The 18,868-nt window shown below is 41.9% G+C and overlaps 1 protein-coding gene across 1 annotated transcript in view; it reads left to right on the top strand.

Moving 5' to 3' along the window:
• Positions 1-2,923: 2,923 nt before the first annotated feature.
• Positions 2,924-18,868, top strand: part of PIWIL1 (piwi like RNA-mediated gene silencing 1) — a 766,743-nt gene continuing 750,798 nt past the window's right edge. The window contains exon 1 of the mRNA XM_073597707.1: positions 2,924-3,452. Within this exon, the coding sequence (XP_073453808.1) occupies positions 2,924-3,452 (529 nt within the window). The remainder of the gene's footprint in view (positions 3,453-18,868) is intronic.

The following is an 18,868-nucleotide window of genomic DNA, read 5'->3' on the forward strand; positions in this document are numbered from 1 at the left end:
CAGACCCTTCAGGTCTGGTATGGATTTTAAGGGGAACCCCGCGCCAAAAAAAAAAAACGGCGTGGGGTTCCCCCAAAAATCCATACCAGACCCTTATCCGAGCACGCAACCTGGCAGGCCGCAGGAAAAGAGGGGGGGACGAGAGTGCGGCCCCCCCCCCTCCTGAACCGTACCAGGCCACATGCCCTCAACATTGGGAGGGTGCTTTGGGGTAGCCCCCCAAAACACCTTGTCCCCATGTTGATGAGGACAAGGGCCTCATCCCCACAACCGTGGCCGGTGGTTGTGGGGGTCTGTGGGCGGGGGGCTTATCGGAATCTGGAAGCCCCCTTTAACAAGGGGACCCCCAGATCCCGGCCCCCCCCCTGTGTGAAATGGTAAGGGGGTACTTACCCCTACCATTTCACTAAAAAACTGTCAAAATAGTTAAAAATGACAAGAGACAGTTTTTGACAATTCCTTTATTTAAATGCTTCTTCTATCTTCCTTCATCTTCTTCTGGTTCTTCTGGCTCTTCTGGTTCTTCCTCCGGCGTTCTCGTCCAGCATCTTCTCCGCGGCGTCTTCTATCTTCTTCTCCTCGGGCCGCTCCGCACCCATGGCATGAGGGGAGGCTCCCGCTCTTCTCTTCATCTTCTTCTTCATCCTCTTCTCTTCTTCATCTTCTTCATCTTCATCTTCTCTTCTTTTCTTCTGCGGGCCGCTCCGCATCCATGCATGGAGGGAGGCTCCCGCTGTGTGACGGCGTCTCCTCGTCTGACGGTTCTTAAATAACGGGGGGCGGGGCCACCCGGTGACCCCGCCCCCCTCTGACGCACGGGACATGACGGGACTTCCCTATGGCATTCCCCGTGACGTCACAGGGAAGTCCCGTCAAGTCACCGTGCGTCAGAGGGGGGCGGGGTCACCGGGTGGCCCCGCCCCCCGTTATTTAAGAACCGTCAGACGAGGAGACGCCGTCACACAGCGGGAGCCTCCGCACGGGACGTACCATCCAGTTCTGGGTCTAGGCAAAAATTTAAGTCCCCCCCCAAGATCACTTCCCCCTCTCCGAACTCTGACAGTTTTTTCAATATCTGACCCAAAAAAACGGTGGGCTTCTTGTTCGGACAATATACGTTTGCCAGGGTAATCAATCTAGGTCCCAGTTTGCCTTTTAGGAAAATGAAACGACCGTCTGGGTCTACCATTCGTTTTCTTAGGGAGAAGTTCGTGACCTTTGAAAGACCAATAGCAACTCCCCTCGACCCCCTGTCGGGAGTGTCTCCATAGAACCACTGAGGGAACCTAGAGGAGAAGAGCCTTATTCTGGTGTCAAGAGTCAAATGTGTCTCTTGTAAAAAGACTAAGTCTCCCCTCAACTGTTCCAGTTCTCTTAAGATTCTATGTCTTTTGCTGGGCGAATTTAGCCCTTTCACGTTATACGAAATGAGTCTAAACTCCAGCATTTCCGTAGGTCCGATCTTCAATCATAACCCCAACTCCTCCGAGCACATCCTGCAAAACCCCTCTTTAGATTGAAGCACTGAAACTTCCTCTACCTCCTCCACCCTACGAAGGAGATGCCCCATGTCTGCTCGAACATTTGATATTTCAGTTTTTATCACGTTTTCCAGCTTGGTAAACATTTCAGCTAGTTCTGTTTTACTTGGTACTAGCGCCAGTATCCTGTGTTCTTCCGCAGAGCTCCAGGCAGATGCTCCCTCAGAGTCCATTTCTTCACAGGCTTTGTCCCCCTGACCCCCTTTTTGCTTCTGTTGATCTTTCTTTCTGTCCTTTATCCCTAGTTGTTTCGCCTCCATACCCGGGCTTTTGGCGTTTGCTTCTTTTAAGTATTTTTGAATGGTACTGGTATTGAGACTCTCTCTGGCACTCTGGGGCTCAGTTGTTCGCGTTGTGCGGCCTCTCATGCTTTCTCCTTTACCTGTCGTTTTCAGCTACCACTTGTTAGGAACTGTTTGCTTCGGACCGGGCCTCCGCCCCATGAACCAGTCTTGTCCTACCGTTATAGCTTCCCTGTGAGGCCGGGCGACAGGGCAGTCTGGGCGTGGGGGGGGGAGGCGGGGGGGGTATCTCCCCTTTCCTTCTTTTCTTCCTCCCTCCTCCTCCTCCTGCTTTGCCACCTCCTCCCCTTTCCCCCTCCTGTAGAGTATAGCTCAATGAGAAATTTTTCTCGGCAACATTCACAGCAATATACCGAGGGGGGGGGAAGATGTATATGAAAAGCTTGGCTTTGGCCGACTTTTTACTGCCCTGGTAAAGAAATTGTCAGTGCACACCTGTGTTTGAAGAAGTCGTGTATCTTCCTCCTTTCCTCACTTCCCATCAGATAGCCCCACTCTTTTGATCACATAATACACAGTTCAGAGTTCAGACATCTTTCAGACATTGTGCTTCTAGTTTGAGTAATGGGTGATTGCAACTATATTATAAAGCATTACATCTGCTCATACCTTTCTTCTTTTATCAGCATAATTTCAGTCTGGGGCATGTGCAGCATGGATCTGGGCAGAGAGATCATACCCTTCCGAGCCAGTGAGAAAAAAGAGAAAGAAAAACCTACTGCTGCCGTCGGGCTGGAGCTCCCTGCCTCTGGTCCCTTCACAGTGATTTTCTTTCAGGTACTTCACCCGCCGACAGTGCGGTCAAGTGGCTCCGATCCCGACCACTACTCCTCCGTACAGGGGGTCCCGCCAGGCAAAGTCTCCTTATACAACGTCCGCGGAAGGGGGGGGGGGGGACGGGAGGCGAGCCGGTCTAGTCCAGAGGACCACTGCAACACTGGACTCAGTCCGCGTCTCTGTGGTCTCTCACCCCACGAGACATCCGGACGCTCTGTCTCTGCACCTCCGCCAGAGCCGACGCTGGGCTCCTCCCCCGTGCAGACGTCACACTCCCATCATGTGATCTACCCCTCACAAGCTATGCTTAACCAGGTATCACTGCAAATTGCAGAGAACAAAAGGTTCTTTTTGCAACAAAAACACTTTGAAGAAGGGGAAAATACGGGTCACATGTTAGCGCTCTTGGCCAAATCACAACAACAATCCTCACATATTGTGGCAGTAGCAGATGTACAAGGCATACCCTGCTATGATACACAAGCCATTATAGACATCTTCAGGGACTTTTTCCAGGAAGTATATTCATCTAAAGTCAGCCCTTCTTCCGAAGACATCCACTCATTTTTAGACAAATATCCCATACCCCGACTTTCGGTACCAGACATGACCTCATTAAATGCCCCATTGACAGAGGAGGAGGTTATGGAGGCACTGGCTCATACACAAAATGAGAAAGCACCAGGGGCAGATGGCTTACCATCTGAAGTCTATAAACGTTACACCGCACAATTTATACCTATATTGTTGCGAGTTTATAACGAGGCCTTTATAATTGGGAATCTACCTCCCTCCATGAATGAAACAATCATAATAGTGCTCTTGAAACCAGGTAAAAATGCCCTGTCCCCAGACTCATATAGACCTATTTCATTGCTTACATTTGATGTTAAGCTGTTGGCCAGAGTTCTGGCCAGCAGATTGGCCAAATGCATACAAACAGTAATACATAGAGATCAATCAGGCTTCATACCTTCCAGGTCCACAGCCCAAAATTTACGTAGACTATTCCTAGCCATCCTATCTTTAGACGCAGCTAAAGCGTTTGATAGCATGGAATGGCCACATTTATGGGAAGTTTTAACAAGATTTGGGGTAGGCCCCTCTTTTTTGAAGTGGGTTCAGTTGTTATATAATGCCCCTCGGCGAGAATACGTATTAACGGAAATATATCAGAATCGTTTAGACTTTTTCGGGGCACACGGCAGGGGTGTCCTCTATCACCCCTGCTGTTTGCCCTGGCCCTTGAACCACTGGCTATACATGTCAGAGCCTCACAAAATATCATAGGTTTCTGTACGGGTCCCAAACAAGATGTCATTTCCTTTTATGCCGATGACACTCTGATTTATCTTGGGGATACAGAAGGTTCTCTGAAAAATGTGATGCACTTAATCGCTGACTTTGGAGAGCTATCGGGTTTCAGCATTAACTGGAGCAAATCAGTAATCATGCCTCTAGATTCCCTTTTACGACTCTTGCCAGACTGCGCAAGGGACATACTTACAGTGGGTGAGTTTCAACAAATTGGGGTAACTTTGCTGTTTGGATTCTTAAAAATTAATGAAAGTGTCCCTTTTCCAAAAATTTGCATTTAAAACACCGCTGCACAAATACCGTGTGATATAAAATATTGCAACAATCGCCATTTTATTCTTTAGATTCTCTGCTAAAAAATATATATATAATGTTTGGGAACTCTAAGTAATTTTCTAGCAAAAAATACGGATTTTAACTTGTAAACACCACATTTCAAAAATAAAAATAGCAAAAAACTAGTGCGCAAAACCACACTCTCAAAGACCATGGACGATAGTACCAGATAGAACAGCTGCCAACATAAAAGGTGTCCTCACACACCCTGATGAATCCCCGGGAATCCCCGTCCCCGGGAAGCGTCGGCACCTGGCTCCTCCTATCCTGACGCGTTGCGTCACACCACGTGACTTCATCAAAGGGATCAAGTCACGTGGTGTCACGCAACACGTCAGGGTAGGAGGAGCCAGGTGCCGACGCTTCCCGGGGACGGCCGAACCCGGAAGCCTTACTGTTCCTGCTGCTATTTTCGTTTTTAAATGTAAGTTGCTACTTATGTTACATTAAACTTTAATTGAATTACTACACTATGGGAGCATCTTCTTCTTCCTTATTATCATTCTGGGGTTTGTGTGAGCGGTGGTGACTACTATAGAAAGCCTGACCCACGCACACCCTCCGGAGGAGGGGGACAGCCTCTGGACCTTCATCCTCTGCATAGAAGCATTAACCATCTGCTTGACTTGGCCCATTGGGGGCCGCCATTTGAGGTGAGAGGCTGGGGGAAACACCTGTGTGCTGCACCAGTTTTTAAGTGAAAGAATTCAGCACTAACTCACCTTTACTGGCACGCTACTATTGACTTTTTTTATGGACATTAAGAGTCACATTGCATGAAGCAACATTTAATTGGACTTAATCACAATATTTGTCACAGTTTTTGCATTTTTTTGCAGGTGGGAGGGGTGTTGATTTTGAGTCATTATTGGAGTCGCATTTATATATGCATGATTTTTGCACAATTGTCACCTTGTTTTGCACTTGATCACTTATGTATAGATGTGGGGTGCAGAGTCGCATCCTTTAATCAAGCATTGCATTGCAGGTTTTATGCTTATATTATGAGGAACTGTATTTCATTTATTCACCAGTAATATTTATTTCATTTCATTTTCTGGCTATATTTTCACACGTTGTGGTTTTTAGGAGTATTATGCACATCGTATGATTTATTTATATATTTTGAGGAACTGTATTTTATTTATTCACTATTAATACCTATTCTAATTTTCTGGTCATATTTTCACACGGTGTGGTTTTAAGAACATTATGCACACTGTATGATTTATTCATATATTCTCACTAGGAATGGTAACCAGCACTTAGCACTTTAATATAGTTTGGCTGTTTTTAAACAGGAGAAGGTAGTAGCCAATACTGAATTGCAGTGTTCATATCGGAAAAACATGTGCACTGGTCTATGGTAACTATCTGTAGGTGCTTATTGGTTGTTATACTAATTATAGGCATTACGTGCACTGTGAATTAAGGAAGTATTTAGATTCATGCTACTTTGAGAGGTCCTTTCCATAATTGTGAGTGGTACATTTAGATAGATTAGCGCCACATACCCTTTTTACTATATATTACACATTTCAAAAATAGGCTTAGTCATGAAAGGGTTAAAAGCTGACTATGAAGTGTTAAAGCTGTGGTATTAGCATCGGCTTCCATTTGTATGTAGAGAATAAAAATACAACATTCCTTCTGCAATTCTACAGTTAAATATGAAATGTAGTAATTTTTTTGTTATAGTGCCACTTTAAGAATATTTATTTCACAGAACGCTATAGCCATTCCTTTTCAACTTCATAAATCTATGTGGCAACTGCCGATGCCACCTCTGTGAGACTCTGCTGGACATCTGATATTATTCTGCAGAAAGGACTTCTCTTTAATCAGCTGAAAACACATTGCGAACAAAAACTCCTCATATTTAAAAGTTTAACTTTACTTTCATCAATTTATAATCAGAGTTCCTCTGCTATGTTTGATTCCTAACAAACAAGGATAAAAGTCTTGTGCCCCCATTGCTAATGAGATGATAAAACAGCAGGGATCAAGTTTTTAATTACTACAGGCTATGCACAAGAGAGGTACCAGTGGTATTTTCTATTGCATGTCTAAGTTGTAACTTCAGGCTTATGACAGTCATGCTGTGTTGCTCTTCCTTTGATGATCTCTCATCTTTGTCTCCTGAGAACATAAGAAAAATTTGGAGTTGGGTTCCTCAGGGCTCAAGCAATTATTGTTGCAACCTGGTGCAGGTTCTGTCGTAAAATTACCACCACTTGTTGAAAACCAAGTGTTCTTTTGGACGTCATTGTGTTTTAAGTAGAATGATGATGCATATTGCAATCAACAGAAATTGCAATCTTGCAAAAATAAAAATGTATTTATTACTAATCATTTTAACATGTTTTCTATTCTTAGTCTATAAGAACACAGCGAAATAAGGTAATTTACATTAATTACATTCATGAAATACACGATACAAAAATGCAAGCATAATTAAAATCAAATTACAAAACACATTATTATTCTGCTTCCTTTGACATTAATCACTTTTTCTTATATTTGTAACATTTAAGTCTCCAATGTTTGTTCATTGAAGGGTAGGCTTTCTAAAAAAAGGACAGGGCAGACATATTCCAGACATGATTTTGATGGCAATTGGAAAAATTGGGAACAAGGCTTATGTCGTCACAGGATCAAACACAGAATAATGCTGCTTCTTTTATGCTCAAATTTAAACATTTTAAGGGATTAGATCATTATTATTTCCATGAATACCATTCAGCTACCTAAAGTATATATAAATAGTAAATATATTTATAAAAAGTAAAAAAAAAGAAAAAAAAAGGTAAAAGTTAAAAAAAAGGTGCAGACATTACTGCTAGTAGATAAATGAAGAGTGACTCAAACCTATATAGTTTACCAGTTTTGAACCCCTCCCTCTTCCCCTGCCGCCTTGTTTTGATTTCAGGCAGCTCCAGAGGAAGAAGAAGAAGCCAAACCCCTCAGCTTTCTAACTCTCAATTCTCTCTTTCTGTGTTTACTGCTGAGTGGGTTGCTGAACTAATGGTCCTGAATTCAGCGGTGCCATCAGTGTTTGGATATATCTATGCAACCATCCATCCAGAGCTTATCTTTACGATCTTCTGTGCAAGCAAAGGCCTTGGCTGGGCTATAGCCATATGCCTGGTTTTGTTTGCCATCTGGTAAGCAAGTTTTTCTTACTGTGGTGGCACACTTATTGAACAAACTCACTGTGGTGTTAATATTAGAAGAATTGGATTCCACAATTTTATGCCATATGAGAGATGGTCTTCATTTCTACAATCAAATATTTATAAATTGGACTTTATTAGTTCTATTAGTTTTATTAGCTTCTTCTTTCCTATGTTTCTTTGTGTATATCTCACATTAAGCTGCTGCTCATTGGATTTAGTTTTTTATGAATAATTAAATTGATGCATTAGTGCAGTTTTTTTTCCCTTTATAATTTACCTGTGCTAACTGCTGACATACTTTAGTTAAAGAGGTGTTCCGCGCCACCACCACAAAATAATTAAAAGTCAGCCGCTACAATATTTGTAGTATTTTAGTATTAGGGCACTTATCTGTCCAGGGTTCCTGCGATGTCGGTACCCCAGCCGATTTTCGGATTGGCTTTTGGGTGCTGCCACTGCCATTCCTGGTAAGGGAAACTGGCAGTGAAGCCAAAAGGCTTCACTGCCGAATCACTACTGCGCATCCTCAAATGCTTGTCACCTGAAGCAAAACACCTGAAAAATGTCCTAAGCTCAAAAAAGAACATGAGCTTCTTTTGGGGCAGATTACAGGTGTTTTTCTGCCTTTTACCTGTACAAAATCGCGACAAAAACACGGCAAAGTCACTGTACAATTGCCCGACTTTGAAACGCTCAGGTGTGAATGCAGCCTTATATGCTGGGAATGCTAACTGTCTCATTTGTTTGTGCTCTCAACCAAACTGTCTGGGAATATCCTATTGACCCAGCCCATTTAACCCCATCCACAAAACCACCGTGCATTTATAGCCACACATACAAAACCACTCCCAAAAATTGGTCACACTCTTGTGAAATGAGAGGCAGACATTCAAGGTTTTATGCAAATTTATGCACAGTTAGGAAGCAGACCTCAGAGGTATCAATAAGAAAAATTATGAATACACAGTGCACCACCAACCAAACACAGGTGTGACCACCCACCAAACACAGGTGTGTAAGTAATGGAAAGTTCAGGGGTCAGGAGTAGGTAATGCAGAGTTCAGGGGTCAGTAGTATGTAACAGAGTGCAGGGGTAAGTAGTATGCAATGCAGAGTGAGTGCAGGAGTCAGTTTATAATTGTTTTTACACAAGACTCAAACGGTTTTCAACCAAGATCTAAACATTTTTCTAATTGGATACAATTTGAAAAATGTGTGAATACTGATTGAATGTTGTGTGAATCTCGTGTGAAAATGTTTACACATTTACACACCGTTTTAAGGCCACATTAACATGAGCGCTTTGCTTCACAAAGGTCAAAGCTCCAAAATGATTAACAAGCCAAATGCAATGCTTTTAAATTGCCCTTGTTTACATATGATCATTCAGGTGCTTGTAACTCAACACCAGAAGTTCGAAAAGGTACATGAGCTACATTTGCAGTAGAATGGGGCATTTTTGGTCCCATTGACTTCAATTGGAGCATGTGTAAAAATGCACAAAAAACGTGCTTTACACATTTTTCCCAGATGCTCTCATAATAAAAATTTATGAGGCCAAAAAGGCGCAGTGCTGCTCTAAAGCAGTTCCGGTAAGGCATTTCACTCCTAAAGGGGGGTTGAATCGCGCTAAAAAAGATTAGCGATCATATACATCATCGTCAAACCAATAAATGAGTGAGGGAATCCCCACCATGCAATGAACATAAAATTCAAAAACACATTAACACATTGATAATCACTTGAAAATGATAAATTAATAAACTAAAGAAATCATATAAGAGTCCATATACTGAAATATGAATCACCCAAGTGGTATAAATATGTATAAAGCTCAAAAGAGTTCCAAGAGACATGGATTCTTGCTGTGAGAAGAAAAACAGTGCTTGTTCCACCACCATAAAAAGAGACTGGCCGCTTACCAGAAACTCATGATCCCCCGTTACAGAGGATCAGAGAAAGCTGTTTTCAATATTGAATCGAATCACGACCAATGGACCAGAAGTTTTACACCAGGATAAATCATCAGAGACCTGGGTATCTTACTGGGGATGTTCACACTGACAGTTACTCAGACATCAGCCCATAGCGTTATGGATGCGGCATGAAAGAAAAAAATGCTCCATATAGTGTAAAAACGTTGACTTTATTAAAATAAAATAAAGAAATAAAACTCACATGATAGTAGACAAAAGTAGGCGTATTGTGTAGTCTAGAGCTCCGGCCGAGAGCTCACAGACAGCCCGTCCTACTGGAAACAACAGCGGCAATGGGAGGTGACAAGAACACGTCACTCTGCCCTACGCGGCGTTTTGTGATAGAGTCACGTCATCCAGGGGCTAGGCTAGGCCCCTGGATGACGTGACTCTATCACGAAACGCCGCAGCAACGCCCTACGCCTACTTTTGTCTACTATCATGTGTTTTATTCCTTTATTTTATTTTAATAAAGTCAACATTTTTACACTATATGGAGCATTTTTTTCTTTCATTCCACATCCATAACGCTATGGGCTGATGTCTGAGTACCTGTCAGTGTGAACATCCCCAGTAAGATACCCAGGTCTCTGATGCTTTATCCCGGTGTAAAACTTCTGGTCCATTGGTCGTGGTTCGATTCAATATTGAAAACAGCTTTCTCTGATCCTCTGTAATGGGGGATCATGAGTTTCTGGTAAGCGGCCAGTCTCTTTTTATGGTGGTGGAACAAGCACTGTTTTTCTTCTCACAGCAAGAATCCATGTCTCTTGGAACTCTTTTGAGCTTTATACATATTTATACCACTTGGGTGATTCATATTTCAGTATATGGACTCTTATATGATTTCTTTGGTTTATTAATTTATCATTTTCGAGTGATTATCAATGTGTTAATGTGTTTTTGAATTTTAAGTTCATTGCACTGATGGGGATACCCTCACTCATTTATTTGGTTTGGCGATGATGTATATGATCGCTAATCTTTTTTAGCGTGATTCAACCCCCCTTTTTTCCAATATTTCACTGTGTTTGTGTTGCATAGATGAATCGCAGCTGTACTGTTATTGTTTGTGTATTTCACCATAGCGCAGTTTTACCCCCTCTTTTTTTTTACTTCACTCCTAAAAATGTGAAAAAACTTGCAAACACCCTTGAAATCACCTAACATACACTACACTTAAAATGGTTGTAAGCCCTCAGATACAACCTTATCTTATCCCAAACTACATAACACAGGCAGCGATCGCTGCCTGTGAAAGTGCACTTACTCGCGTCGTTTCGGTAAAAATCATCTTTTTATCTGCAATGACGTCATGCGCGATTGCGCAGTATGCTCTTTCCTTAACGGCGTGTATAGTGTGCCGTTTGTTTATTTCCTGCATGTCTGGAATTGACAGTGAGCGAGATTCCCCTCTGAACGGCACAGAGGAGAAGTCTCGCGATGCTGAAAATATTCTAGCCTTCCTGATACTCCCCCTTGGCTATGACGCTATGGCACATGCGCAAGATTTCAGCAGTGATACTAACTAAGGGCGGAAATGACGTCCGCATCAGCTTCAGAAAACATTACTAAGAATGGCGCGGACGATACCCGGAAGAGACAGCAAAATAAAATAGAAAAAAAGGTACTTCTAATGCTCGTTTAGGAGTAATTTATATATCGATTGCTTTGCAATGTTAAAAAACATATAAATATTAGAAAAATATGATTTTTTTGGTGGGGTTTACTTCCTCTTTAAGTGTGAATGGGGGTTAATTCATTAAAATTGTAGTGTGTGCCTGTCAACACAATCATAACATATTGCAACAAAGTTTTGTGCTTACTTTTATTTTTTTTATTCATTAACTTTCTATTCAGAATGAGCACTTGCTTTTAACATGAGCAGATCAACAGCGCCATCACCAATATCCTCTACACTGTCATCATTGCCTGAGCGATGGAAGAGCATAAGGAGGGAGGGGGGTGTAAACTATAATGGGTGCCTTTTGTCCATAAGTATCAGAGCAGCTTGGTCTGCTATGACAGCAGTTCTGCCACTATGAGAATAAAAGAGAATAAGGATGAAATAGATAAACAATTTCTAATCAAGCTAATTTTGCAAGATTACTGCAAATGGTGGCATAACAATGCAGTAACCCATAGCAACCAATCACAGTTTAATTTGTATCACTTAAAAGCAGTCATTCACACCAAGGAATAACAGTTGCTGATTGGTTACTATGAATTATTGCATACTGCAATTCAACTAACTACCACATAGTTATTCCTCTTTTGCTGAATAAATAAGTGTGTTTTGTGCGGACATACACATATACTTCCAAAGATGTTAAAACTGTGTTCTCACTTCTAGACTAAAAAAGATTAACTGTTTTAATCAGCTGCAAGAATTTAGCGAAAAAAGGTTTTACGCACCAAGCAGCATGAACTTTTTCTTTATGAGATAAATCAACTCTTTCTATACACATGTCATCACTGCAAAGTAGAAACGTTTCTCTTTTTTCCACGACCCAATTAAAAGAAGCAAATCTGATTTAAGCCCTGCTTTGTGAAAACCAATGTGTACTGAACACTTATCTTTTTAATTGTACAATTCTTTGTAGCCTTAAGATAGATAACTAATTCATAGCATAAGAATAATCAAGAAATAAAAAAATATTTAGTGGATATAATCTCCCCCCCACCCAAGTCACCCCCCTCCTTCATAAGTCCTTCTTTTACTCTATAGCCTTTGTTTGAGGCTGACTCCCACCTCCCCTTTTCATTTGTGTTTCAAATGCATGTTTCATACACGTTGATTGGTTTTGGTATGGGATATCAGCGGCTTTGAGTCCAGCGCTCAGCTTGAGGCCTGCAGATTATTCATCAACATCCCAGGCAGGGGGGACTATTCCAATTCTTACTACTGAGCCGAGAAGTATTCAGCAGGGTTCCCCCACAATTCCCTTCTCTTTCCTTTCACACAATGTAATTTTATTTCTAAAAAGGTTACACGATTAGCTGTAACACTGGATCACACTATGCTACAAGTAAATTCCTCAGAATTATTGCCTGCTGAAAAAAAAGAAAGAACCAATATTCTATTAGCCAGTATACAGATAACCTGTCTACACAACATGGAAAGCACTAGGTGAAATAGTTGCAAACATTAGCACAATATTATTGCAGGTGTTTTAAAGAAGAACTCCAGAAAGTACTCTTTATATACAAAACTATTCTTTTAACAATATGCTGCTGCAGTTTAAGTATACAAGAACTTTCTATGGGTGAAAACAATGTTTTTTTTAGATCTGCATAGTTCTAATTGTTAGGCCCCTTTCACACTGGGGCGCTTTGCAGGCGCTACAGCGCTAAAAATACCACCTGCAAAGTGCCCTGAAACAGCCGCTGCTGTGTCTCCAATGTGAAAGCCCCGAGGGCTTTCACACTGGAGTGGTGTGCTGGCAGGACGGAAAAAAAAAGGACTGCTAGCAGCATCTTTGGAGCGATGGGAGCGGTGTATACACCGCTCCTGCCCATTAAAATACCGCAGCTAAAATGACGGTAAAGCGCCGTTTTACCGCTGACGCCGCTCCCGCCCCAGTGTGAAAGAGGCCTTAGAGAGAGAGCTTTATTTAAAAAAAAAAAAACACATTCTTGCATAGCTACTTCTCCTCTTGCTGGCAGATCTAAGCCAGAAAAAATATTTATAAAAGTTAACATTTTTGCCATACTTAATGGTTAATGGGCTGTGCTTCCCCACTCCTGTCTGCACCAACTATACAAAGACTTTCTACATGTATGCTTTCTTAATCTTAAAGCTCAACTCTTAGCTCAGTTTGAGGAGCCCAGAATGACATAGCACAGCTCTCTGCAGCATTCCTTCTTTGGTTCCAAGGCAAAAGTTGATGCTCTGATGCCCTGGGGTCCCAGGAAGTGGGTTGGATAATGTTGGGCATCATTCAACCTGGAAGAGGAGCAGCGGCAGGAAGCCAGAGTAGTGAATCTGGGTAGATGAGGGGCAGAGCCAAACATAGGATGGGTATGGCAGCCAAAAATCCATTTAACTGCCCAAAGGGGAATTGGGTTTTAAAATAAGTTGTGCTCACATACCAGTCATGAATTAGCGCGGTTGTCAGATTTTTCAGGGAATATATTGAGTTATCTGATAAAAAATTGCTTAATTGGTTTTGTGCTTGCATCAAAGACTTCCTCAGGGCTGGTGCTGGTATTATTGTTTGTCACTATACTTAATCAATGCCTCTTTTCTACTAAATTCACTCTAGATTGGTTATGCATAGCTCCCAACTTCCCTGATTTTGGGGGACTGTCCCTGAATTGGAACAAAATCCCTCTTTCCTCCTCATTTGTCCCTCACTTTAATAACTGGAATAGCACCATTAGATTGGCATAAGGCCAATGTGGTGGCTATATTTAAAAAGGAATCAAAGTGTTCACCAAGTAACTATAGACCTGATAGTTTAACTTCTATAGTCGGGAAGATACTGGAGCATTTAAAAAAAGACCACATAGATGAGTTCTTGCTGAAAAAAAAATATTCTAAGTAACAGACAGCATGGATTCATGAAAGACAGATGTTGTCAGACAAATCTGATTTCTTTTTATGAGGAGGTAAGTAATACCTTGGACAAAGGAATGGTTGTGGACATTGTATACTTAGATTTTGCCAAAGCGTTTGACACAGTTCCCCACACACTGCTCATGTGTAAGGTAAAGTCTACAGGCTTGGAAAAATCAGTTTGTAAACAGATAGAAAACTGGCTAAACGACTAATGTCAGAGAGTAGTGGTTAATGATTCTTATGCCCCGTACACACAGTCGGATTTTCCGACGGAAAATGTGTGATAGGACCTTGTTGTTGGAAATTTCGACCGTGTGTAGGCTCCATCACACATTTTCCATCGGATTTTCCGACACACAAAGTTTGAGAGCAGGCTATAAAATTTTCCAACAACAAAATCCGTTGTCGGAATTTCCGATCGTGTGTACACAAATCCGACGCACGCTCAGAATAAATAAAGAGATGAAAGCTATTGGCTACTGCCCCGTTTAGAGTCCCGACGTACATGTTTTACGTCACCGCGTTCAGAACAATCGGATTTTCCGACAACTTTGTGTGACCGTGTGTATGCAAGACAAGTTTGAGCCAACATCCGTCGGAAAAAATCCTAGGATTTTGTTGTCGGAATGTCCGATCAATGTCCGATCGTGTGTACGGGGCATTACTCTGCATGGTCTAAGGTTATCAGTGGTATACCCAAGGTTCAGTGTTGGGACCCTTACTTTTTAATATATTCATAAATGATATAGGGTCTGGGATTAAAAGTACCATTTCAGTGTTTGCTGATGATGCCAAGCTATGCAGTGGAATAACATCCTTACAGGATGTCTCCAACTTACAAGCCGACCTCACCGCACTGTTTAATTGGGCTATTAAGTGACAAATGATGATAAATTTAAAGTTATGCACTTGGGGGCTAGAAACATGCATGCATTATACATACTAGGAGGAGAACAGCTGGTGGAGTCAATGGTGGAGTAGGATTTGGGTGTTCTGGCAGATCATAAGATTAATAATTGCATGCAATGCCAAGCTGCAGTTTCCAAAGTGAGCAAAGTACTTTTTTGTATTAAGAGAGGTATGGACTGCAGAGAGAGATATCATTTTGCCCCTGTACAAATCATTAGTAAGACTTTATTTGGAATATGCAGTTCAGTTTTGGCACCAATTCATAAAAAGGATGTTTGGGAACTGGAGAAAGTGCAGAGAAGGGCAACCAAACTGATAAGGTGCATTGAGGAGCTAAGCTATGAGGAAAGATTAAAACAACTTAATTTATTCTCTCTTGAGAAGAGAAGATTAAGAGGGGATATGATCAACATGTATAAATACATACAGTGCCATGCAAAAGTATTCCCCCCCTTGGCTTTTTACCTATTTTGTTACAATTTAGTTCAATGTTTTTTTTAATCTGAATTATATGTGATGGATCAGAACACAATAGTCTAAGTTGGTGAAGTAAAATTAGAAAAATATATGCATATAAAACTATTTTTCAGAAATAAAAAGCTGATAATTGGCATCTACGTATGTATTCACTCCTTTTGTCATGAAGCCCATAAAAAGCTCTGGTGAAACCAATTACCTTCAGAAGTCACATAATTAGTGAAATGACATTTACCTGTGTGAAATCTAAGTGTCACATGATCTGTCATTACATATACACACACCTTTTTGAAAGGCCCCAGAGGCTGGAACACCTAAGCAAGAGGCACCACTAACCAAACACTGCCATGAAGACCAAGGAACTCTCCAAACAAGTAAGGGACAATTTTTGATGGGGCAGTTTTGATGGAGCAATTCTGATGGGGCAGTTTTTTTGGGGCAATTTTGATGGGGCAGTTTTGATGGTGGCAATATGGCAGGGCAGTTTTGATGGCGGCAATATGACTGGGCAGTTTTTATGGTGGCAATATGAAGGGGCGGTTTTGATGGTGGCAATATGATGGGGCAGATTTGATGGGGCAATTCTGATGGGGCAATTTTGATGGGGCAGTTTTGATGGTGGCAATATGATGAGCGCCGTTTTGATGGGGCAATTCTGGTGGGGGCAATTTTGATGGGGCAGTTTTGATGGGGCAATATGATGGGGGCAATATGATGGGGCAGTTTTGATGGTGGCAATATGATGGGGCAGTTTTGATGAGGCAGTTTTATGTGGCAGTTTGATGGGGGCAGTTTTGATGGGGCAATTTTGATGGGGCAGTTTTGATGGGGCGATTTTGATGGGGGCAGTTTTGATGGGGCAATTCTGATGGGGGCGATTATGATGGGGGCAGTTTTGATGGGGCAATTTTGATGGGTGCAATTCTGATGGGGCAGTTTTGATGGGGGCAATATGATGGAGCTGTTTTGATGGGGGCAATTTTGATGGGGCAATTTTGATGGTGCCAATATGACGGGGCAGTTTGGATGGTGGCAATATGACGGGGCAGTTTTAATGGTGGCAATATGATGGAGCAGTTCTGATGGGGCAATTCTGATGAGGACAATTGGATGAGGTAGTTTTGATAGTGGCAATATGATGGGTGCAGTTTTGATGGGGCAATTCTGATGGAGGCAATTTTAATGGGGCAGTTTTGATGGTGGCATGTGATGGAGTGTTGTGATGCAATGTGCTTGGGGGCGATGTGATGTGATTTGCTGGGGGCAAAGTGATGCGATTTGCTGGGAGCGATGTGATGCGATGTGCTGAGGGCAATGTGATGCGATTTGCTGGGGGTGATGTGGCGATGTAATGCGATTTGCTGGGGGCGATGTGATGCAATTTGCTGGGGGTGTTGTGATGCGATTTGCTGGGGGCGATGTGATGTGATTTGCGGGGGGTGTTGTGATATGATTTGCTGGGGGCGATGTAATGCGATTTGCTGGGGGCGAAGTGATGCGATTTGCTGGGGGCTATGTGGTACGATGTCCTCTCCCATGAGGTTAACCCCATCCAAATCCATTTTTTGGATCTAAAAATAACTATAGAAAATGGGGTGATTATCACATCCACATATTTCAAAACGACAGACAGGAACGGATACATTCCACTTGACTCTTGTCATCACCGTTCCTGGCTGTCGGCAGTTCCAAAAGGACAATTTCTACGGCTCAGGAGAAATTGTTCTAAGCTGGAAGATTTCAAAGAGGAGGCACAGGTGCTTAGAGCTAGATTCTTAAATAAAGGCTATGAGGGCCAAGCTCTTGACACATTAATAGCGGAAGTGGGGAATAAGGATCGTCAAACCCTTCTGATTGATAAACCACCACAAATGGAGCAAAGGGAAGACTTTGGTTTAGCGTTTTTAACTACCTATTCCAGCCAGCACTGGGCCATAAAACGCATAATAAAAAGATACTGGCCGATTATAAAGAACGACAGGGTCCTAGGGCCGCTATTGACAGAAAAACCTTGTGTGCTCTTTAGGGGCGCCTCTAACCTTAGGCACTTCATAGCACCTAATGTTCCAGATCCAGGAGGAAAAAACCCTCCTTTTTTGGTGATCTAAAGGGCTTCTATCCCTGCAAAAAGTGCCAAATCTGTAGCATTAATGCTTTTAGGGGCAGAAGGTTAACTGAATTTACATCTACAGGAACAGGTACTACATACCCAATCAAATCTTTTATTACCTGTTCTACAAAGTGCGTAGTATATCTCTTGAGATGCCCTTGTGGGTTAGAATATGTAGGACGCACCACTAGAAAGCTACAGGTGAGACTTGGGGAGCATGTTGCCAATATCCGAAGGGGCTTTGACAAACATAATGTCTCAAAACATTATGACCTTAAACATAGAAGGGACCCTACGGGGACCACGTTTCTAGCCCTCGAAAAATACATACCTCATTGGCGAGGGAGTAACGGTAAACGTAGTATTTCCAGAAGTGAGACTAACTGGATATACAAATTGGGTTGTCATGTTCCTACAGGTTTGAATGTGGAGTGGGACATCAATTGTTTTATTAACAATAGTTAATAATCCTTTGACTCCTCCCCCCCTTTTTTAGATGTCCCCTCCACATTCTTTGGTTAACATTGTTCTCCGTTTTGAATCTCTCTATATAGAGAATGACCTTTTTTTGCTATTTGGCTATTAAGCTTTTATTAAACCCTCTAATTAAAACAAGTTTCTCCTACTTAGGGGCTATCATCGTATATTTAGATGAATTTTCCATCTTTTAGGATATTTTAGCTCCTAGTAAAATATTTTGCTCAATATGGCTAAACTTATGCTTTGTTATATTACGTTTCTGAAATATTGGAATTTTTAATTTAAAATTTGAATGTCATTTTCAGAGAGGAATTATTCTTTCTCTCTTTTGAGATTCTAATAAGAAATGTTCTTTACTTGAGGGGGGATGCGAATTGTCCTTCAGCCATTTTTCTTTATCTTAATAGGTTTAAAACACCAGATTTAATTTAAGCTTGAAGCAATAACTTAATTGTCCACAAGATGGCATTGGATGAGATTTGTGCAAGCATATAAGTAACAACACTTGTGGTGACGCTTCAGCTGTCTCTAATCTCCGGTAATTAGATAACCAATGGCTGAGTGTCCTCGCTTCGCCGCTCAGGTATTTAAAGCGCATGCGCAGACGTGTAGGCGTGCCCCTGATGATGTAATTTCTGACGAAACGGCCATAGGGCAGACACGTACGCACGGACTGCGCATGCGCGAACTTTCATTTTCCACCGGAGTTGTTTTTATCATTCCTTGCAAGGATTTTTGTATTGCTGAACGCCTTTCTGGCATTTTAATAAAGGAACCAATAATTTACTACACTATCGGAGCATCTCTTTCTTTCTTTTTGGATATCTATACCACTGGGATCGGCTCTCCTCCATGGCTGACTGATTTGAGAAAAACCATCTAGTGCTTCACAGCAGTATCCATCCA

This window comes from Aquarana catesbeiana, linkage group LG01, assembly GCF_042186555.1.
Source record: "Aquarana catesbeiana isolate 2022-GZ linkage group LG01, ASM4218655v1, whole genome shotgun sequence".
Lineage (NCBI taxonomy): Eukaryota > Metazoa > Chordata > Amphibia > Anura > Ranidae > Aquarana > Aquarana catesbeiana.